Source organism: Myripristis murdjan, chromosome 6 (assembly GCF_902150065.1).
Source record: "Myripristis murdjan chromosome 6, fMyrMur1.1, whole genome shotgun sequence".
In the NCBI taxonomy this organism is placed as follows: domain Eukaryota; kingdom Metazoa; phylum Chordata; class Actinopteri; order Holocentriformes; family Holocentridae; genus Myripristis; species Myripristis murdjan.
Window position 1 is genome coordinate 5557510 of NC_043985.1, and position 22974 is coordinate 5580483.

At 41.8% G+C, this 22974-nt stretch overlaps 1 protein-coding gene across 1 annotated transcript in view; it reads left to right on the forward strand.

Moving 5' to 3' along the window:
* Positions 1 to 22974, forward strand: part of dnah10 (dynein axonemal heavy chain 10) — a 33514-nt gene that overhangs the window by 7705 nt on the left and 2835 nt on the right. The window contains exons 16-70 of the mRNA XM_030053243.1: positions 6 to 157; positions 258 to 422; positions 555 to 762; positions 895 to 1051; positions 1164 to 1643; positions 1787 to 1945; positions 2057 to 2173; positions 2423 to 2525; positions 3192 to 3370; positions 3456 to 3667; positions 3819 to 3975; positions 4109 to 4342; positions 4419 to 4541; positions 4636 to 4869; positions 5574 to 5797; positions 5950 to 6219; positions 6366 to 6549; positions 6685 to 6819; positions 7225 to 7377; positions 7556 to 7744; positions 8138 to 8284; positions 8474 to 8665; positions 8808 to 8926; positions 9033 to 9191; positions 9362 to 9497; positions 9595 to 9717; positions 9818 to 9949; positions 10099 to 10315; positions 10427 to 10546; positions 10674 to 10819; positions 11447 to 11599; positions 12095 to 12355; positions 12666 to 12838; positions 12933 to 13026; positions 13250 to 13417; positions 13578 to 13766; positions 14080 to 14251; positions 14352 to 14555; positions 14631 to 14711; positions 15150 to 15347; positions 15510 to 15671; positions 15801 to 15975; positions 17142 to 17323; positions 17426 to 17562; positions 17652 to 17869; positions 18036 to 18257; positions 19274 to 19421; positions 19527 to 19806; positions 19915 to 20144; positions 20611 to 20884; positions 20994 to 21098; positions 21456 to 21610; positions 21694 to 21848; positions 21981 to 22164; positions 22308 to 22508. Coding sequence (XP_029909103.1) covers positions 6 to 157; positions 258 to 422; positions 555 to 762; positions 895 to 1051; positions 1164 to 1643; positions 1787 to 1945; positions 2057 to 2173; positions 2423 to 2525; positions 3192 to 3370; positions 3456 to 3667; positions 3819 to 3975; positions 4109 to 4342; positions 4419 to 4541; positions 4636 to 4869; positions 5574 to 5797; positions 5950 to 6219; positions 6366 to 6549; positions 6685 to 6819; positions 7225 to 7377; positions 7556 to 7744; positions 8138 to 8284; positions 8474 to 8665; positions 8808 to 8926; positions 9033 to 9191; positions 9362 to 9497; positions 9595 to 9717; positions 9818 to 9949; positions 10099 to 10315; positions 10427 to 10546; positions 10674 to 10819; positions 11447 to 11599; positions 12095 to 12355; positions 12666 to 12838; positions 12933 to 13026; positions 13250 to 13417; positions 13578 to 13766; positions 14080 to 14251; positions 14352 to 14555; positions 14631 to 14711; positions 15150 to 15347; positions 15510 to 15671; positions 15801 to 15975; positions 17142 to 17323; positions 17426 to 17562; positions 17652 to 17869; positions 18036 to 18257; positions 19274 to 19421; positions 19527 to 19806; positions 19915 to 20144; positions 20611 to 20884; positions 20994 to 21098; positions 21456 to 21610; positions 21694 to 21848; positions 21981 to 22164; positions 22308 to 22508 — 9847 coding nt within the window. The remainder of the gene's footprint in view (positions 1 to 5; positions 158 to 257; positions 423 to 554; positions 763 to 894; positions 1052 to 1163; positions 1644 to 1786; positions 1946 to 2056; positions 2174 to 2422; positions 2526 to 3191; positions 3371 to 3455; positions 3668 to 3818; positions 3976 to 4108; positions 4343 to 4418; positions 4542 to 4635; positions 4870 to 5573; positions 5798 to 5949; positions 6220 to 6365; positions 6550 to 6684; positions 6820 to 7224; positions 7378 to 7555; positions 7745 to 8137; positions 8285 to 8473; positions 8666 to 8807; positions 8927 to 9032; positions 9192 to 9361; positions 9498 to 9594; positions 9718 to 9817; positions 9950 to 10098; positions 10316 to 10426; positions 10547 to 10673; positions 10820 to 11446; positions 11600 to 12094; positions 12356 to 12665; positions 12839 to 12932; positions 13027 to 13249; positions 13418 to 13577; positions 13767 to 14079; positions 14252 to 14351; positions 14556 to 14630; positions 14712 to 15149; positions 15348 to 15509; positions 15672 to 15800; positions 15976 to 17141; positions 17324 to 17425; positions 17563 to 17651; positions 17870 to 18035; positions 18258 to 19273; positions 19422 to 19526; positions 19807 to 19914; positions 20145 to 20610; positions 20885 to 20993; positions 21099 to 21455; positions 21611 to 21693; positions 21849 to 21980; positions 22165 to 22307; positions 22509 to 22974) is intronic.

The window sequence follows — 22974 nt, forward strand, 5'->3', positions numbered from 1 at the left end:
TTTAGGTGTGTAGATGATCTGAATGACCTTTTAAAACGCTACCACTCCCTAACGGACAGCCTGAATGATGCCAAGTTTTTTATGCTGGCCAAACAGATCGACGAGTTCAGGAAATTGTTGAGCTTTGGATGCAGGAGACTCAACTGGAAATCCATAGGTATGGCAAATGCACTTATTGAAAACTATCTACAGTGTTATTTAGGTGCATTTTCAGTCTGATGAGATGAACAAGAATTTTGATATGTGTTTGTTTTTAGGTATCGCCAAGTTTATCTCTCAAGCCACTGAAGCTATCTCTAAGCTTGAGTTTCTTGCCAACCAGATTAGGAAGAATGAGATGGACATTGATGCTAAGTTGCATTTCCTGGAGATGGCCAACCTTTTCAGATTTCCAGCTAGAGAAAAATTAAGTGACTTACCAGGTAGAGTGTGAGAGAGTATGAACTAATTAAAGAAATTATGTGTATACATTGTATATATGCTGAATAACATTATTATATTTATTTATGTTATTTGTTCAACATTCATCATCTACTTGACATTGTTTTTTCAAGGTGTGAGGGAGTTCTGTGAGCTTATTCAACAAGAACGGGCAAAGGATCTAATTTTGCTGAGTAGGAAGTACGCTGACATTGGGTCCCTTCTCACTATGACGGAGCGTTTGATCATGCAAACCAGCAGTGGCAAAGCCGAAAACATGACACAATATTACACCTACTGGGAAACCAAGGTCTTTGACTCCCTCTTCAAGATGGTGCTGAGGTGATTTGGGACAGTGATAACAACAATTTGTACATTTTGTTAGCATAAAAAAAAAATCAGTGTTTGTTTTGAATTACAGTGTAATGTCTGTCTAGGACACATTATAAAGTTTTTGCATATTTTGTCATTTAGGAACATTCAAGCCTTTAACAAAGCACTGATGGGAAGCACCCCTCTTTTCCGAATTGAAGCCATCCTCTCTGCCCCTGAGATTGTGCTGCAGCCCAAGAGCAATGATGTTTACATGCTGATCATGCTGTGTGTCAGAAACTGTGTAGAGAGCACCAAGGTAGAACCTCTTGCCCTCCACTTATTGATTAACTATATTTGTTAATATTGTTTGTAATGCGTTAATGAGAGTGCAACTTGATCCTACACATCTCCTGTCCTTACACCTTTAGCACTTTGTGCGTTGGATGCGTGGAACCTGCATTGAGTGCCCTCCACAGCGTGTGAGTGGAGAAGACGAAGTGGTGGTATTCAGCTTCTACAGTGATGTGTATCCAAATCCCCGGATAAATGAGAGTGCCATGACAGTGTCCCAAAATGTTCAGCGACTGCTCAGCTCTGTGGGCCACTACCTTAACTGCTGGAAACACTACGGGCCCCTGTGGAAGATGGACAAAGCCACTGTCAATGAAAAGTTTGCAGCAAAAAAGCCTTCCTGTGTTATGTATGATGATAGGTTACAGTACTATACTCATATCAATCAGGAGGTGATGCTGGAGCCTCTTTCCAAGACTGAGCACATCATCTATCTGAACCTGGAGCCTTTGGTTCAGACACTGCGTGAGAATGCCCAGGCCTGGATCAGTTCACTGGGCATGTTTCTCAACCGCTCTGCCAGAGAGGATCTCTTAAGCCTAAGAGATGAACTCAAGGTACTCAGCATGCATGTTTACTACATCTAAATATTATTCACAAATCATTTATTCGTGGTCATACCTTAGCGTTAGTTTACAGTTGAGAGTTTATTATTTTTCATGTGTAATTACTCTGCCCTTATGCTCATTTTTATGAACAGCAACTCTCTGAAAACCTGAAGCAGAGCCCCAACACATTGGAAGACTTGAAGTTTGTCCTTGGCACTATCTCAGACATCAGGGGCATGTCTCTGACTGTGGAGATGAGGTTCACTGATATTCAGGAGAGATATAGGACTCTGGCCATGTACAAAATAGAGGTAGTGCCATATAAAGAGCAGTTTGTGTAACATTTTATTTTTTTGTAGAAAATAGCGTAATCTCTGTTATGATCCTTGTCAAAGCAGTTGTTCTGCCTTTTCTATGTTTAGGTTGGAGAGGAGGAGCTTGAATTGGCCACCAGTATTGACCAACTGTGGGGCGACCTTTTGGCGGAATCCAGACAAGTGGATCGAAGTCTGATACATGTCAAAAAATCTTTCGTAGAGGTGAGACATCATAACTTGTGTTCCCATACATCCCAGAAAAACAGCAAATAAAAAGTTTAGTTGTCTAGTCATAGGCAAGATATGGAAAATGAGAAAATGCAAGATCATGTTCCAGTTTGAATCAATTTGAGTTCCTTCAAAACTCAAACGCTATGATTGAGTCATACCAGTTTTATAAGCACTCATCCACCACAGCTTACGCTTCATGGGTCCCCCCCCCACCCCCCACCCCCCACACTGCTCTCACAGATCACTAAGCAGCAGATTGAAGAGTTTAAACAGGAGGTGTCTATTTTTGCTGAGAGCTTCAACATGCATGGACCTGGAGCAATGGGAGATAATTTGGAGAAAGGTACTGTTGGACTACAGGTATCTGATACAATAATAGAAACAAGTTTTGTTGTTCTACAGAGTTTGTTATAATTGCATATGTTGTTACTGAGTGAATCATTGTTTTCCAAAATATCACATCAACATTATTATTCATTGAAAATATGGCCGCTACGCTGTATCTCCAGAAACATAAATTCACCTTAAAAAGAGACATCATCTGTTTTTTTCGAGGATATATTTGGTGTGCCACATATTCTGCACTGATAGCACCTCCTGGAAAAGAGCATTAGTTTCCTTTTGGGAGAAGCTAAACTGGACTCCCCATTATAAAACCATTATTATATCATGGTGGGCAGTGCACTACTTTTAAAAGGAATGAGTAGAGCTGATTTGATTGATCATGATGAGTGCTAGCCTCTACCACACCTACTGATAGTGTATTCCCTGTAATCCAACCTCTATCACAACTGCAGTGCGAATGCACCATCGATGCACCATCACCTTTGATCACAAAATTCCCAAATTTCTGTTGATCACACTTAGGTGAGCTTGTGTCCCAAGCACAAGGCCCCCCTTTCATCTACACATTAATTCAAAAAACAGATCTACTGTTGATTGAATTGTTCTCTGCTGTTTTATGTTTTTTTGTTTGTTTGTTTGTTTGTTTGTTTGTTTGTTTTTGTAGGACTGGCCGTTATGGAAACTTATGAGGTAGAGCTTGCCAAGATAGAGGCAGGGCGGCAGGAGTTGGCCAATGCTGAGAAGCTCTTTGACCTACCAATCACCATGTACCCAGAACTGCTCAACGTGCAGAAGGATATGAATGGCTTGCGACAGATCTTTGACATCTACAAAGCTCAGAAGGTCAGAGTTAGTGGCTGTTGACAGAAGAACTGAGTACATGTCATTGTCTTCATGTGTTTCATCTTTGTGTCCTTTCATCTCTCAGGCAGCTAAGACAGAGTGGTCCCAGACTCTGTGGGTGGACTTAAACATCCAGCTGTTACAGGACGGTGTTGAAAGCTTCATCAAGAGCTTGAGGAAGCTGCCCAAAGATGTACGGGCACTGCCTGTGGCCTTCTTCCTTGAGGGCCGCATGAAGGAATTCAAAGAGTCTCTGCCTCTTCTGCTGGATCTGAAGAATGAAGCGCTCAGAGACAGGTTGGTCAGTGGATCAGCTCCAGAACCTCTCTGGAGTAAATTGAAAAACAAAATGCCATGAAATATTAAAATACTAAAAATGTGTAATACCGAGAATAAGCCAATGATGTCACAAGGTACAGAGCATAACTTTTAATATTTTGGCCCACAGACACTGGCAGAAACTGATGGAAAGATCTGGCACTAGGTTTGAGATGAACCCTGACAGTTTCACTCTGGAGAATATGTTTGCCATGGAGCTGCACAAGTATGGAAATGTCATAGGTGACATTGTCACCTCTGCTGTCAAAGAGCTCAGTATTGAGAAGGCAAGTTTTCCTCTTTACAGTTACTTTAAGCCAGGTGGCCTTTTGGATCTTTTTTACCCAGACACTGAAGATGTTATTGTTGTTTGGTAAGTAAATATATTACTTACTTATGTTTGTGTATATGTATATGCAGGGGGTGAAGGAGGTGGTCGAGACATGGGAAAACATGGATTTTGGTGTACAACGCTACTTTAAAGGCACACAGGAACGTGGTTCTATCCTGGGTGCAGTGGATGAGATCCTGCAGAACCTGGATGATGATGCCATGAACCTGCAGAGTATGGCAGGCAGCCGTTTTGTAGGACCATTCCTGGACACTGTTCAACAGTGGGAGAAAACCCTGTCGCTCATAAGTGAGGTCATAGAGGTCAGTCAGGAACGCTAGCCCTTACATTCTAGCAAATCTATCAAATCTCAGGATCTAAAAAATGATTTCTGCGCAGGTGTGGATGTTGGTACAACGAAAATGGATGTACCTGGAGAGCATTTTCATTGGTGGAGACATCCGCTCTCAGCTACCAGAGGAGGCTAAGAAATTTGATAAAATTGATAGCGTGTTCAAAAAAGTGAGTGTACATTGTGATTACTTAAACCTGATTAAATCAAAGTTCTAGATACCTGAACATTAATAATTACTACCATGTCCTCTGCTTTGTTTAGATAATGAGTGACACAGTGAGGGACCCAAGCATTAAGCGATGCTGTTTGGTTCCCAACCGGCTAACAGATCTGCAGAGCCTGAGTGATGGTCTAGAGCGGTGCCAGAAGAGTCTCAATGACTATCTGGATTCCAAGCGGAACGCATTCCCTCGTTTCTTCTTTATCTCCGATGATGAATTGCTCAGCATCATGGGGAGCAGCGACCCTGCCTGTGTCCAAGAGCACATGATCAAGGTACCAGGCCCCTACTGAGTGAAGGAAATGATAGGGGAGACGTAAGAGACATAATTACTGATGCACATTATATAGATGGCTGATATATTATCCTCCCATAAATGAAAAAAATCTATTATTGTTCCAATAATGGAATTTCATTTGATAATTACATCTGATAAGGTGGAGCCTTTTTTTACAGCAGGTGCGGTTCTTCTGTTGCTCCGTGCTGTTACATTTTAGTCATTTTAAGGGGGAAGAAATGAGGACAGTCTGATTGTTTTATATTCATTAATCCTTATTTTGACTGGCTGTTATTAGAAATTGTTATTTTAAATAACCACTACATCTTGGCTGTTGTATAGTGCATCTTCTTTAACATGGGGGCGCACTAGACAAGGCTGTCTCTTGAATTTATATGAACTGCATTGCTCCCTGTTTGCACATTAAGAGGCAAAAAGAGAGACAAGAAACAAAAAGAGAAATAAACTGGCCAATCTAAAAAATGAGCCTTTGTTGTCCTCCCGTAAATACAGGAGTAATGTTATTGGTAATAGTATTGTTACTCTGCCCTGAAATTCCATTTCATTGCATCACTACACATTATTCTCCAAAGTAGGGATAAGGGAGATTATCACCACTTTCCATTCAGATTTGTGCGTGTGAGAAATAGCTAATAGCTTTCACATAACATTTACCTGATCTCCTCTTCCCTGCCACGCAAGATGTATGACAACATAGCATCTCTGAGGTTTGAAGTGGGAAGCAATGGGGAGACAGTTGCTGGAGCCCTGGTATCTGCGGAAGGTGAGATAATGGAGTTGAAGAAGCCCATCCCAGCAGATGGCAGAGTGGAGGACTGGATGACTGGAGTATTGCTGGAGATGAGGAGAACCAACCGACTCATCACCAAGGAAGCCATTTTCTATTACTGTGAAAACATGAGCAGGTCTGTGCAGATATATGTGTGTGTGTGTGTGTGCGTGTGTGCGTGCGTGTGTGTGTGTGTGTGTGTGTGTGTGTGTGTGTGTCTGTATATGTTTATATCCAAGTGAGGCGTACCACAGCAAGGTTGTTATTATAGTCCCATGTCCCCCTCAGGGTGGACTGGATGTTGCTGTACCAGGGTATGGTGGTGCTGGCTGGGAACCAGGTGTGGTGGACATGGGAGGTGGAGGACGTCTTCAACAAAGTGAAGCAGGGAAAGAAGGATGCTCTTAAAAACTACGCCAAGCAGATGCACCAGCAGATTGATGAGCTGGTGACACGCATCACACAGCCCATGAAGAAAAATGACAGACGTAAAATTAACACTGTCCTTATCATCGATGTCCATGCCAGAGACATTGTTGACAGCTTTGTCATGAACAGGTTAACGCTATTAATTTGCATTTTGTTTAGCTGCAGTGTAATAAAAAAAACAATCCCATAGAATAAACAGCACGGTCTATACCCTATACGTTTCATATCATTTTAATTCTATGTTTCAAGGTGAACTCTCTGAACTCTCTCCCCAGTATTATGGACGCCCATGAGTTTGAGTGGGAAAGCCAGCTGAGGTTCTACTGGTTGCGGGAACCTGATGATCTGTTTGTGCATCAGTGCAGTGCCACTTTCTCCTATGGCTATGAATACATGGGTTTGAACGGTCGGCTGGTTATAACGCCGCTGACTGACCGCATCTACCTAACCCTCACACAGGTTTGTCTGGATTTGCAGAGTTTACTTCACAAACAAAATTCCCCAGATACTTGAGTTAGCATATGTTTTTCTGTGAGCTTGTATCGACAACATAGTGTGTGTGCGTGTGTGTGTGTGTGTGCATTTATGACTCAGGCTCTCTCCATGTACCTTGGTGGAGCCCCTGCTGGACCAGCTGGTACAGGAAAGACAGAGTCCACCAAAGACCTGGCCAAGGCTTTAGGCCTCCTCTGTGTGGTTACAAACTGTGGAGAGGGCATGGACTACAAGGTGAGATGCCTCCTTATGCAGAACAAGAACCCAGCAAAGCCTTTTTCCTACCTTAAATCTTTGCTATGGAGTTTTCCTAGGAAAGGACACAAATTTGTTGATATATAAATTTTCACACAGAAGTATGTTTGTTGTTATTGCCCAAATTATTTGATAAATAAGTGTTTTTCAGAAGTACATTGATTGTATCTTTGCATCCTAATTCTGTCTTGTTGTCATTCCTTTGTCCACATGCTGGAAAGCATATGCACAAAAGCATGAATTTTAAAACCTGTGGCCCAAAGTTGTAGTATTTAGCTTTATTAACTGCTGATGGATGGTCTGCTGGACTAAGTAACCACTTTTAATTTGTTTTAATTTTCTTTTGTCATTAGTTTTTATCCTTCAATTTCTGTCTGTCTGCAGGCTGTTGGGAAGATCTTTTCTGGCCTTGCTCAGTGTGGAGCTTGGGGCTGCTTTGATGAGTTCAACCGTATTGATGCTGCGGTGCTATCTGTCATTTCCTCCCAAATTCAGACCATCCGCAATGCTCTGATCATGCACCTCAAGAGGTTCCATGTAAGTCAGTTGGAGCCAAAGAGCAGAAACAGTAATGAATGCATCCGATTTATTATGTTTTTCATAAAGCATTGAAAGGTAACAGAGGCTGTTTCATTCTTGATAATAACAAATATGAGTTTTGGATTTTCACTGTATGCACACAGTTAAGTTTTACTCCCCCCATTATTTGCATCAGTTTGAAGGCCAGGAAATCAGTTTGGATGGCCGCATGGGGATTTTCATCACCATGAACCCAGGTTACGCAGGGCGCACAGAGCTGCCAGAGTCAGTCAAAGCCCTCTTCAGACCTGTGGTAGTTATTGTGCCTGACCTGCAGCAGATATGTGAGATCATGCTCTTCTCTGAGGGATTCCTCATGGCCAAGGTGAAGGATACACACATACAAACACATTTTATACAACATTTTAAGTATTTTGCCAGTATTTAGTATTTAGTTTTAATCCTGAATGACTTAAAATGAACTAAATAGTGCAATACACTTGAATTCTTAGGTCTGGTTCCAGATGCACGTCAGGAATTTCTGGACAAATATTAAAACAAAATTTTTACATATGTCGTATGAATCTGCAAATTTACCAGTGCACTACAGATGGCTTACTAAATATTAAAACAGAATTCATATATGTGTGGTAAGAATCTGCAAATTTACCACTGTGCTGCAGATTGTTTTTCCGCTAAGATACTGTATTCCTCCAAAGTATTATAGTAATAGTAATTTTCTTACGTGAGATTTGATCTACATTCTTTGTCAATCCAGATACTGGCAAAGAAGATGACAGTGCTGTATAAACTAGCCCGTGAGCAGCTATCCAAGCAGTCTCATTATGACTTTGGCCTGCGTGCCCTGAAATCTGTACTAGTGATGGCAGGAGAACTGAAGCGAGGCTCGCCAGACCTCAATGAGGTAAAACTCCAAAGTGCATCTTTGAAAGCTTATGAAACTCATGTGTTTTGGTTTCATTGCCAAATTGGAAAATATTTCCTTTTTGGATAATGTGTTAAGTAACTGAACTACAGCATTATTTATGCAGATGTTGTTCTGTAAGTAATACAGAATACTTCCTCCTGTTATTTCCTCATATCTCCCCTTCAGGATGTGGTGTTGATGCGTGCCCTAAGAGACATGAACCTGCCTAAATTTGTCTTTGAGGATGTGCCTCTTTTCCTTGGACTGATCTCAGACTTGTTCCCTGGGCTGGACTGCCCTCGTGTTCGCTATCCCACCTTCAACGACACCGTAGATCAGACCTTACAAGAAAATAAATATGTCCTGCTGCCTAACCAGGTGTCTCATCTGTTTTTACATGTTTAATGTCCAAATTCTATGCAACTGAAAGTCCTTAGAGTTTGAATGTCAGCGATGTTGCTAGAGCATGTGAAACCTGTGCTTTAATGTTGATATGTTCTAAACCTAACTTTTCTTTCAGGTGGATAAAGTGGTTCAGATGTATGAAACTATGATGACTAGGCACACTACCATGGTGGTGGGCCCGACAGGTGGAGGAAAATCAGTTGTGATCAGCACATTATGTCAAGCGCAGACCAAGTCAGTGCTAGTTCCACCACCAAGTTTACCGCAACTCACTGATCTTTCCTTTTGGAAAACTCCTTGTCATATTGATGATATTGATATTTTATCCCAATAATGACAGATTAGGGTTGCTGACCAAGATGTATCCCCTGAACCCTAAAGCCATGAGTGTGATTGAACTTTATGGCATTCTGGACCCTGTCACTCGAGACTGGACAGATGGGATCCTCTCCAACATCTTCCGTGACATCAACAGGCCTACTGAGAAAAAAGAAAGGAGGTAGAATAGAGGCTTTTAAGAAATAATAAGATATTTTACCCACATATTTCAGATAACTATAGTGTTAAAGTACCCCCACTGACCACATCTACAAAACATCTATAGGAAATACTGATCTGTTTAAGGAATTATAAGAAATACTGCATGAAGACATGAACTTCAATTCACAGGTACATTCTGTTTGATGGGGATGTGGATGCTCTGTGGGTAGAGAATATGAACTCAGTGATGGATGACAACAAGCTCCTCACTCTGGCCAATGGAGAGAGGATCCGTTTACAGGGTCACTGTGCCCTGCTGTTTGAGGTTTGTCTGAATTTCGAGATTGCTGCACCAAGTGTAAGTTTTCTGCCAAATCATTACATGTGCCGAACTCATTGTAAGTATTATGCAACTGTTACAGGTTGGAGATCTGCAGTATGCTTCCCCTGCCACTGTGTCCCGCTGTGGGATGGTGTTTGTTGATCCCAAAAATCTTCGGTACACCCCGTACTGGCAGAGATGGCTTAACAAGAGACCGTCCATGGTATGAGAAAAACTCATCTACTATATACTATTTGCACTCTCTTAGCACAATTAAAATGTAATTTGAGAAAGTCTTGACTTCTGTCTTTGCTTTTGTGTAGGAACAACACGACCTGAACAAGCTGTTTGAAAAATATGTGCCCAGCACTATTGACATGATTGTGGATGGTATTGTTGATGGAAAACAGGGAAAGAAACTGAAGACTATTGTCCCTCAGACAGATCTGAACATGGTTAGTGAACCTTGTCCACCTCAAATGTCTTGCCCTGCCCCTGTTGTTGTATTGGTACATGAAGAATTATAATCCAACATAAACTGTTTAGTACAGTCCCTTGTCCATAGTAATGCTTTCACCCTGTTTATATGTGTTGGTGTGGTCAGGTGACTCAGCTGTCCTTGATGTTAGATGCCCTGCTGGACACCGAGTGCGACAGTGCAGAGGTTTTGGAGTGTTACTTCCTGGAAGCTCTGTGCTGCTCTCTTGGGGCCACACTACTTGACAGTGGCAGGACCAAGTTTGATGAGTTCATTAAGAAATTGTCAGGTTTACCCTCAGTCCATGATGAGAACACGATGGCTGGGCCTGGAGAGATCCCAGGTTAGAGGAGAACTGGTAGTTGACATCTCGATGAATTTTGTCAAAGAATGGGTAAATAATGAACTAACAAATCAAAAATTATATTACTGATAACCAAATTTCTGCCTATAGGAAACCTACCAACACTCTATGATTTCCATTTTGATGGAGTGCAGCAGAAGTGGGTTCCCTGGAATTCTCTGGTCACCAAATACATCCATAACTCTGAAATGAAGTTTATAGATATTCTAGGTAAAGACTGAGTTAGTGAGTTATCATGCTAGCATGTCCTGCATACATATAGATTTCAAATGTTTGCACTTTCCAAGCTCTGCATGCGCTTTTGCTTTCTACCTCTGATCCTTCCTCTCCCCTACAGTCCCAACTGTGGACACTACCAGAGCCAACTGGATGCTGGAGCAAATGGTGAAGATAAAGAGACCTGTAGTTCTGGTTGGAGAGGCTGGCACCTCCAAAACTGCCACCACTCAGAACTTCCTGAAGAATCTCAATGCAGATACCACAGTGAGTTTACTGTATGGGGGAAAATTGTATACCTTCTTTTTTAAAGAAATCTTCAAGTTGTACATGGACAGATTATGCCATAAACACCACAGTAAGATGAGACATGAAGACATAAGGACAGTACCAAACAGGGAAGAGCAGTAAAATACAACACCTTAATATTTGAATGAATGTCAGAAATTAGTATGATGGCGATGGATCTTGGTTAACACCACTTCAGTATGCAGCATGTAATTACAGGAGGGACAACATTGTCCTGAGGTGGTTGAGAGCATGTGTGGCCCATGGTATAAAACCTTTCCTGAATTTGGCCTTGGTGCATCTGAGTGAACAGTATCTACAGCCAGAGGGAAGCAGGATGAAGTGTTGGTGGATTGTGTGGTCTCAGTTGGGAGCAATGGAGTTTGCTTTTAGGGCATGGCAATGAGAGGTGATAGGTCAGGGGTGAGGGAACTGATGATTTTGGAAGGATTGTGTGTTGTTTTTAGGAGAGTGTTTCTGTCTGTAACTGTGTGGAGCTTGTAGAAAGTTGCTTGTTATAAGTTCCAATGAATAGCCATGCATATGTAAAACAGTAATTCCAATAGTGTCTAAAACATTCTTTGATTTTATCCTCTCTGTTTCCAGATGACTCTAGTCATCAACTTCTCATCCAGGACCACCTCAATGGACCTGCAGAGGAACCTTGAGGCCAATGTGGAGAAAAGGACGAAAGAAACTTACGGACCTCCAATGGGGAAGAGACTGTTGGTCTTTATAGATGACCTGAACATGCCAAAGGTACCTGCAAATGCTTTATGTCCTCCTCCACCTCAACCTACCTTGATAACTGTATTGTGATTAGGGCTGTTAGGGCTTAGGCACATTTTTACTACATGATTGTCATGCTAAAAGAATTTGCGATAATGATATTATTGTGATATCTATTGAATATTTGAAAAACAAAATAATTCTATCCGTCAAATTCATCTTTACCTTTTTTATTGTGGATTTTAACTGTTTTTGTCAAATGAATTACACTCAAAATTTGAATGTAAGGAGGTAGACAGAGAGAGAGACAGAGTCTGTAACCATGTCAGGTGTGTGCGCTGTGTGTGTGTGTGGTGTTGGCAGGGAGACAAAGTGAGAACAGAAAGAAACTATTATTATTATAACTATTACTATTATTAATTATTTAACAAGAACTGGATTATTTAAACAATATTATTCTATGCGTTTTGACACACACACACACACACACACAGACCCCCCTAATTGTGAGATATGCCCACCCAGGTGGATGATTATGGTACACAGCAGCCTATTGCACTACTGAAGCTGTTATTGGACCGTGGAGGCATGTATGACAGAGGGAAGGAGCTTAACTATAAAATCCTTAAGGACCTTGGCTTTATTGCCGCCATGGGGAAGGCAGGAGGTGGGAGGAACGAGGTGGATCCCCGCTTCATCTCCCTCTTCAGCGTTTTCAGCATCCCCTTCCCTGAGGAGGCATCCCTCCACCTCATCTACGCTTCCATCCTCAAAGGCCACACTGAAGTGAGCAGCATTGTCGTCTTCTTAAATCAGAACATATTAGAACCTCAATAATCCAGAACCCTTAGAAACTGGCTTTATTAAATCCAGTGGAATGTCTGAATGAATGAAACACATGGCAGTACTAGTGCGGTTAATGAATCATGTAAATTCCTTGTACCAAAACAATTAATTCTTGTCTAATTTTCAACTGAAATCCTAAAATTATAAGTCTTGAGAAATAAATTTCAGTAGTGGCACAGAATTAATGGGATCTGAATACATCTGAATTTACCACTGACTATAATTTACTCAACTTCATCAAATATTTCAGGCATTTGAGGAAGGTATACAAAAGGTTTGTGATAAAATCACTCTCTGCACGCTTGAACTCTACAAGAACATCATCAAAGACCTTCCACCCACTCCCTCAAAGTTTCACTATATTTTCAACCTGAGGGATCTGTCAAGGGTCTACAATGGACTGACCCTGACCACGGCTGAGAGGTTGGATTTGGTGTTTTCATTTTATTAATACTTGTAGATATTGCTTTTCACCTGTATTGTAAATATCTTTCCACTGGCACATTTCTTCTGACAGGTTTTTGACAGTCACTGAGTTTGTGCGTGTTTGGAGGAACGAGTGCCTGAGAGTATTCCATGATAGACTCATCAGTGAAACAGACAAAACTTTGGTAATAACAATAATTATATTGGCAGTTACATTTATATATTTTCTTTCGTCTTGACTACAGTAACAAGCATTATTTTTGTAACTGCTCTCTTATTGTAATTACACATTTAGGCTTTTAGCCTCTACTGTCTATAAAAAACAAAACAAAACAAAACAGTAGACCGTGGGGTAAAGTTGTATTTGAGCTTTCAGATATACCCTGTGTTTGTACCATTTTCCATTAGGTCCAAGGCCATATAAAGAACCTAATTGATGAGCATTTTAAGTCAGACCTGGAGGCAGCCATGAGGGACCCCATCCTGTTTGGAGACTACAGGACAGCCCTCAATGAGTCTGAACCAAGGGTCTATGAGGACATACAGGACTATGAGGCTTCCCAAACCATGTTTCAGGTACTGTCACATTATGAAATCTAAGTTATAAAAAATATTTTTGTTTGTTTTGTTTTGTTTTTGGTATGTGGTAGTATCCAAGGACATAGGTTGTCATTAGTTGTCACTATTAGTCATGCGATAAAATGTTGAAAGTGGATTCTATCTTTGCATTCTGCAGGAAATTCTAGAGGAGTACAATGAGAATAAGTCAAGGATGAACCTAGTACTGTTTGATGATGCCCTGGAGCATCTGACCCGGGTGCATCGCATCATTCGTATGAACCGTGGCCACGCCCTGCTAGTGGGAGTTGGGGGCTCTGGCAAGCAGTCCCTCACCAAGCTTGCTGCCTTCACTGCCGGCTGTGAGGTTGTAAAACATAAGTATACCATTAAATCTGTGCAGAAGGACAAATGGTTCCCAATGAGACTTAGAGAAAGGGAAAGCATTTCTAAATTAAAAAGAGCACCAGTTCTTCTACATATACACTCTATAGGTAGCACATTCGGAGCAGATACAATTTTCCTCAAGCAGCAAATGTCCCTATTATCATCTCAGAAACTGTTAGCTTGGTGCTTGTTTTTAGAAGTGTGCTTTTTCTATATTGCACAACATCACAAAATCTTACACAGAAATAATTGCAAAGACAAGTCTGTGTAGTAATGGAAACTACTTTCTCCAGGTGTTTGAGATCACGCTAAGCCGTGGATACACAGAGGCCAACTTCCGTGAGGACCTAAAAACCCTGTACTTGAAGCTTGGCATTGAAAATAAGAAGATGGTGTTCTTGTTCACCGATGCTCATGTTGCTGAGGAAGGCTTCCTGGAACTCATTAACAACATGCTCACCTCTGGTTGGATATCGAACTTAAATCCTGGCTCACATTCTTTTACAGTGTCATTCTTTGATATGATAGCTCTAGAACAGCAGTCAAGTGATTTGTTGATTTCCAGGCATTGTTCCTGCACTGTTCCCTGATGATGAGAAAGAGTCAGTTCTCAACCAGCTTCGTGATGAGGCCATGAAGATGGGGTCAGGCCCCTCCAAGGAGAGTTTGTGGCAGTACTTTGTTAACAAGAGTGCCAACAATCTACACATTGTTTTGGGCATGTCCCCAGTGGGAGACACCCTGAGAACACGTTGCAGGAACTTCCCAGGTGAAATACAGCTTGGTTGTAATATTATCTCTAATTTTTGCAAAAGTGTATTTGGCTGATTTTTTTTCTCCTCAGGACTGGTGAACAACACTGGGATAGACTGGTTCCTTCCATGGCCCCCGCAGGCATTACATGCTGTGGCACAGTCTTTCCTTGGTCTGTAACAACAAACATTTGTACATTCAGTGGCTTTGCTATGAAAATGAGTCATTTTTTGTTTAGAGAGTAATTTGAGTTTTTCATTTATATTAATTTATATGTGACCCCCCCCCCCCCCCCCCCCCCCCCCCCCCCCCCCCCCCCCCCCACAGCTGCGATTATTGCTACCACATACAGAGTAATGTAATTGCAGTAAATCTTCATCAGGCATCATTGCTCAACTTGTTCCCCAAAACTAATGATTAACAGCACAACTGTCCTTGTGTCATGATATACAATTCTAGAGAAACTGTACCACCTTTTGGAGCTGATAGTGGAAGGGACCTGAAAATTAACATCAGTCTCAGAGCCCAAACTATAAAAAATCTTCAGAAAACATTGCATTTCTGTTGTTTAACTTGTGTTTAACCTCCAACATGCAATTGAATTTTACAGGCGAGAATCCAATGATCCCTGAGTCACACTGTGCAGCAGTGATAGCCCATGTATGCATGGTCCACGGCTCTGTGGGAGAGTACAGCAAGATGTTCCTGCAGAAACTAAGACGCAGTAACTATGTCACCCCAAAGAACTACTTGGACTTCCTTAGCACATATTCCAACCTCCTTAAGGACAAGGACCAATACATCCTGGGTAAGAAGAAGGAACATCCAATAAGATCACACAGAAATTATAGGAATGTCCAATTCCTCATTTAGGTTAGACTGATGCCCTATGGTATACTTTGTGTTCAATGGGCTGTGATTGTAGTCTTTTTATTTTATGAGCGATCTAACTTTTCCTTTCCTGTTCTAGCTCAGTGCAAGCGCCTAGAAGGAGGCTTGGATAAGCTGAAGGAGGCCAGTGAGCAACTGACTGAGCTCAATGCCAAGCTGGCAGAGCAGAAGGTTGTCCTAGCAGAAAAATCCTCAGCTTGTGAGGAACTGTTGGAGGAGATCTGCACGAACACCACTGTGGGTCAGTGAGGACAACCACTTCTTATCTTGCCATTATCAGGATTGATAGTAAACATAATTTAGGCTTACAAAACCCAACACAAATCTTGGATGTTACAGCCCAATTCATTTTAATACCTTCCCATTCCAGCTGAAGAGAAGAAGACCCTGGCAGAAGACAAAGCCAAAGAGATTGAGGAGCAGAACAAAGTGATAGCTGTTGAGAAGAAAGATGCTGAAAGTTCCCTGGCTGAGGCTCTGCCTGCCTTGGAGGCAGCCCGCATTGCCCTGCAAGACCTGGACAAATCTGATGTCACAGAGATCCGGTGATCCCTCCCTCTGAGTATTTTTATTTATTCTGTTGCTGAAACACCCAGCATTGATGACCAAATTCAAGAGTCTGAGCAAGCAGTCAAGAGTCCTGGTCTTCTGCTCAATCCCATGTTGAGCCTCTGCAAACAAATGTTGAAATTATAATGACAGAATATGTGGAGTCCTGATTACAGTAACACAGTAGCTCAGATCTGACCTTCTGATTTGCTAGTGTAGGTGCAAATCAGCAGCAAAAAATGAAGGACACAACTGTTTACTTAGCGAGTGTTTCATCTGACATTTAATTGAGCTCTGTCTTTCAGTTAGTCAGTTAGAATACCAACAACTCTATTTAAAAAGGAGCATTACAAGTTCAAAAGATTTTATATAATAGACCATCCATGAAAAAGTCAGGGGAGAAAAAATTTCGTCTCACTAAAGCCCTGATGCCCCTGGCACACCGGGGCAAGGGCAGTCTGCCTTCCTCATTCTCCTCCTCCTCCACCGCTACCACTGTATCATCATCCTCAGCATCACCCTCTTTGTGTTTACCGTTGATCCACAGGCGAATATTGTGGAGCACAATAATGATAAGTAAGCAAAGTGAGGACAATGCCTTGTATGTTGTGTAACATGAACTGACTTCAGAAACATAAGCCTAAGTACCATAAAATACATATTCATCAGTTCAAAGGCATTAAAAGTTTGCACCCATCTTCAGCTGCACTTGCATAATCAATCTGCACACAGTTGATAAATCAGAATTGCTGCTTTTTACTCACAGAGTGCCATTTGTGCCACTGCAAACTGGAGGTGAGCAAGCAAAGCTAACAAGATGCATGTCACAGACTGGGAATATATGATCTGTATTTATATGACATCTCTTAAAGGGGCAGGTAAATAGGATGGTGTGACCAGCTGCTTTTATCCTGCTTTCAATTAGTCATTTTGACACTGACAAAGTCCTTAGTGATAGCTGTGTTGAAAGATTTGTGCATAGCAAGTATCACATGGATTGTGATATACATCCACAATCGCTAAAAGCAAGATGAATCTTTCTTTAGCTAAGAATATTTTTTTACTCCTTTAACAAATGTTAAAGGTTTACTTTACATCAATATTTGTTGATCATTTTCCCGTGTGCTTTTTCCTGCTGGTGTTCTGATACATTCTTGTGCAGATCCTTTGCCAAGCCACCCAAACAGGTGCAGGTGGTATGTGAGTGTATCCTGGTGATACGTGGCCACAAGGAGATCAGTTGGCAGGCAGCCAAGGGGATGATGTCAGAGGCTAATTTCCTGCGATCTCTGATGGAGATGGACTGTGATTCCATAAATGCAAGCCAGGTCAAAACTGTCAAAGGTATGCTGGCCTTAGTGGATTATCAAAAGCATTTATAAAATAATGATGTTTCCATTGGCAAAGTTCTTAACAAATGTTGTCCTTGTAATTTCTTCTTGCCAGGCTTCCTGGCAAACCTCCAGACTAGCTTTGAGGAGATGCAGGCAATCAGTAAAGCTGGCTCGGGAATGCTCAAGTTTGTGGAAGCTGTCATGGGTTACTGTGATGTTGCCAGGGAGATAAAACCCAAGAGAGAGAAGGTAATACAACAAATGTATAACTATTACTGCATCATGTTGTAACTGAATCAATGGAGAATAAACCGGTGGATGTGCACCAATTTTGATAGGTGGCACGTTTAGAGAGGAACTTCTTCCAGAGCAAGCGGGAGCTGGAGCATATTCAGAATGAGCTAAGTGCTATCCAGAAGGAGTTGGGAGCTCTTGGGGACAAATACCACGCTGCCATGGCGGAAAAACAGCTGCTGCAGGAGGAGGCTGAGGTTATGGAAAGAAGGCTCATAGCTGCTGACAAGCTCATCTCTGGCCTGGGCTCCGAGAACGAGCGGTGAGGCTAGGGGACAGATCATGGAATCACAGTACTTAATTTGAGCCCATGGCCAAAGATTGCTTATCCTGTTTCCTTGTCTCCTCTTTGTCTTTCCTTTTAATGCTCTGCCTGCCTCTCTTCACTACTTCCTCTTTTTCCCATTTGTCATAATACCCATTCTCAGTTGGACGCTTGATTTGGAGGAGTTGAAGCAGCGGCGTGTGCGTCTTCTAGGTGACTGTCTGATCTCTGCTGCTTTCCTGAGCTATGAGGGAGCCTTCAGCTGGGACTTTAGGAATGAGATGGTGTACCAGATGTGGGAGAAGGACGTATTGGAGAGAAGCATCCCCCTGAGCCAGCCTTTTAGAGTGGAGAATCTTCTGATTGATGAGGTGGAAATCAGCAGGTGGGAGGGAGTGTATGCACTCTACACCAAACATGCCATGACAAATGAAATGCTTATGTATATATGTTGCAAATAATGCTGATTCTAGTCTTTCATAGATAAAAACTGAATTCCTAAAATCAAATTTTAGGAATTCAGTTATTGCTCAGGGTAAGCGTCACTATTTCAGCAGGACAGATACTTGCTGACATATGGGTGTGAACCTGGATCCTCTGGTAGAGAGGTGGTCTTGTTACTCATTACACAAATCCTGCTGCTACCCAGGTGACTTTCAAGAATGGTGATGTATCCTTATAGAGGGTACAAGTGCTCACAGAGTGGTTTGATAACCATGAAAAGGTATCAACACAATGCAAATTGATGGGATGTCTTCATGAAATGTAAGGTAATAAAAAGGGGGCAGCACAAGTGCTTTTGGTGTCCACTGATGCACTGTGGAGTGAGCTAACAACTAAAGAAAGAAGAAGGAAATTGTGACCACAAAACTGGTGAAAGGTGGCACAAAAAACTAATAATGGTAAAGTACATTTTTAAAAATACACCAACCTTGGTGTAACCTTGGCTCTACAAATAAATGTGTTTTAACTTTTTTCCCACTGTAGTGGTGGGATCTAGTTGATTTGTGCCATTTTCATCCATTTTGGGGTTTCTTCCTCTCTCTTTAGATGTAATTTCGTGTGGAAGACTGAGATGATAACGGAATTACATACACTTGGCCATAACACTTAAATTAAAGCACTGTTATGAATAACATAAGGTTAAGGTTAAGGTTAAGGTAAGTTTATTTGTACCCGGAGGTAGATCTGGGTTGCAGCCAGTGAGAAAGCTATATATATATATATATATATATATATATATATAAAATGTGTTATACTATAGACTGTAGACAGTAAAGACTGATATCTTTGTGAAGTTGTTAGTCAAGTTTCTTTAACCTATACTTAGATTTTTCTTTGATTTCAATTGAGAATGATCATGGGGGGCCTGGCATGTGTTAAATACACCTTGTGTGACAGGTGGGGGTCAGAGGGTTTGCCCCCAGATGAGCTGTCAGTCCAGAACGGAATCCTCACCACCAGAGCCAGCCGCTTCCCCATGTGTATTGACCCCCAACAGCAAGCACTCAACTGGATTAAGAAGAAGGAGGAAAAAAACAACCTCAAGGTACAAAGTTTCATATTCATAGTTTGCTATGTTTGTTATTTTTCCTCTTCAATGTCCTTATACCGGATGATATTCCATCTAATATAATCATCCTCTTCCCCCCAGATCTCCTCTTTCAATGATCCAGACTTCTTAAAACAGCTAGAGATGGCCATCAAGTTTGGCTTCCCTTTCCTTTTTCAAGATGTCGATGAGTACATTGACCCTGTCATTGACAATGTCCTTGAGAAAAATGTAAAAGGAGCAGAGGGCAGGCAGGTTATTTTGCTGGGAGACAAAGAGGTGGACTATGATCCCAACTTTAAACTCTACCTCAACACCAAGCTGGCAAACCCCAAGTATTCCCCCTCTGTTTTTGGAAAAGCCATGGTCATTAACTATACTGGTGAGAGCCTTCAGTACAGCAAACACATTTTAGTCTCTGACAAAAGAAATGTTGGCAGTTATAGCTGTGTCTTGTCCATGTCGATTTATTTTTTTGTGTTACTCATAGTGACCCCCAAGGGTCTGGAGGACCAGCTGCTGAGCGTTATTGTAGGCTTTGAGAGAAAGCAGTTGGAAGAGCAACGCGAGCGTTTGATCCAAGAGACAAGTGAGAATAAGAAGCTGCTGAAAGACCTCGAGGACTCCCTGCTTAGAGAGCTGGCCACGTCTACAGGCAACATGTTGGACAACACAGAGCTTGTCCTCACACTGGAGGAGACTAAGTCAAAAGCCAGTGAGGTTAGTCTGTGAACAACCTGGCCCACTGGAATTGGCTTCAAGATGTGACGTAAACTGTGCTGTCAGTCATTATCTTATGCTATACCTGTGAGGACAATCTTTACTGTGATTATGGGTGATACATGAAGGACGAGAGGTGGTCTTTAGCAGTGCCAGAATACCCATTATCACAGCAAAGAAGGTCCTCAAGAGAATAATTGCCATTATAAAATGTTTACCAACACTTGTATGCAGACATGCATACAATAATTTATTTACTAAAAAAAAAAACAAAAAAAACAAGAAGGAGCACTAACTAGCTACAAAATTACCAGAGGTGTTGGCATACCAAGCCATAACTACTGAAAATGAATACAAGTTTTTAATAAGTCTTTGACCAATCGGATTGCTTCACTGAAACTGTGCAATTGACCAGTGAAGTCATTCAAACCTGCTTTTTGACTGTGTTTCAATTTGTGCTCCTCAGGTATCTGAGAAGCTTAAGCTGGCTGAGAAGACAGCAGTGGACATAGATAAGTTGAGAGATGGATACCGTCCAGCTGCCAAGCGTGGTGCCATCCTGTTCTTTGTATTGGCAGAAATGGCTGTAGTTAACAGCATGTACCAGTACTCTCTCGCCTCCTACCTGGAAGTATTTGACTTTTCGCTGCGCAGATCCCTGTCTGACTCCATCCTGTCCGAAAGGTTGAAGAACATCATGAACACTCTGACACACAATGTTTATAACTATGGCTGCACAGGTAAAGTAATATATAGGGAAAGATGGAAAGAGACTATTTCTTAAGATAATGCACAATACTTAAGATTTTTGCACAGCTTGAAATCTAGTCTAACGATGTATATCCTCAGGTCTATTTGAGAGACACAAGCTGCTCTTCTCCTTCAACATGACCATAAAGATTGAGCAGGCAGAAGAGAGGGCACCTCAGGAGGAGTTGGAGTTCTTCCTCAAGGGTGAGATGGCAACAGGCAGATAGAGTTCCCTTGAAATATGAAGGAGTGAGTAAACCCCAAACCCCAATCTTTAGAAAGCCAAACATCTAATCATATAAAGAATTCTATAGATTACAACAAGATAACATCACCTAGCACTAACTATCAGCCAATAGCAGAAGGCAATTTGTGTAGCATGCCTTTTACCATTAGATGTCACACTTTTCACAGATTTAGGTTTGGGGTTTAGTTGCTTTTAGTTACCCTTTTAGCAGACCACAGTAATTACATGCACAGGCACACAAGCATGTGAAAACACACTTACATACACAGAGTTTAGCACTGCATTTTTCCCTCTTACCCATCTTCTGTGTAAAGGTAATCTATCCTTGGAAAAGAGCAAGCGCACAAAGCCATTTACCTGGCTTCCAGACCAGGGCTGGGAGGACATTATGAAGCTAGCTGAGCTCTTCCCTGAGCAATTTGGATCTCTGCCTGATGATGTGGAGAAAAACCCCAGTGACTGGAAATCTGTAAGTGACCCCAGTCACAGGATGTGTTACAGACATTTTATTGAATCACCTGAGGGATTAATCCTTGTTCCTTTTGTTCTCAGTGGTATGACCTGGATGGGCCAGAGCAGGCTCCCTTTCCCATGAAGTATAAGGAAAATCTGACAGCCTTCCAGAAGCTGCTGTTGCTGCGCTGCTTCCGTCTTGATAGAGTGTATAGAGCTGTCACTGACTATGTCACTGTCACCATGGGCGAGAAGTGAGACTGTTGTCTTTCTGGATAACACAATATACATAAAAGTCAACATATGGGTGGTTTTGTTTATGTACAGTAATCCAGACTTAAGTTTTTTTTGTTTACTTATGAAGATTTATCCCTATTTCTGCTCAGATATGTGCAGCCTCCAGTGATCAGCTTTGATGCCATCTATGAACAGAGCACACCTACCTCCCCCATTGTCTTCATCCTTAGTCCTGGCTCTGACCCAGCCAGTGACCTCATGAAACTAGCAGAAAGGTCAGGAGTTGGAGGCAGAAAGCTTAAATTCCTTGCCATGGGGCAGGGCCAAGAGAAGGTACCTTAGAGTTATTTTGCAGATCTTTGCAATGAAGCTTTTAGTGTAATCAAGTCTCACAAGTTTAGGAATTGATCAGCAGTCAAATGTATTCTTGGTGAGTTAAGTAGTTGAGGGGTATTTTTTCTGCATGTGTGATAAAGGTGGCACTACAGTGGCTGAATACGGCAGTGTCCCGGGGTCAGTGGCTAATGCTCCAGAACTGCCACCTCCTGGTGAAGTGGTTGAAAGAGCTGGAGAAGTCACTGGAGAGAATTACCAAGCCCCACCCTGACTTCCGCCTGTGGCTCACCACCGACCCCATCAAGGACTTCCCCATTGGCATCCTGCAAAAGTCTCTAAAGGTGAAACAGGATTCTTCCTTATTCACAGCAGTGAGGTTAACTTTGGTTGTGAGTCTCAGTTCCTCTCCTTAGCACGAGGATTTCTTTTAATTTACCTTTACTGATACCCTTAAGAGGAAATTCAACAAAGTAATTCTTTCACTTCCATTCCTACAACATCCTGACAACAGCAAAAGAAAAATAAAAGGTCCAAAGGCCCACACTCTCATATGTTGTCACACACAGAAACAGATGCCACAATAATCAACATCACCAATATTGCATCTCTTTGCTGAAAGACTTAGAACACTAGAAGAGTGCACTCTATAGAGTACAGATTTCCACCACGCATATCTCCCTGTCTCCGGTGCTTGGACTTAGGCAACAAACAACCCCTTTTTTGCATACTTGGAGAAGGGAAAATCTGGAAGCACTATCTGTGTATTTCCTCTTGGTGGGTGCTTGGACTTAGGCAAAAAAAAAAAAA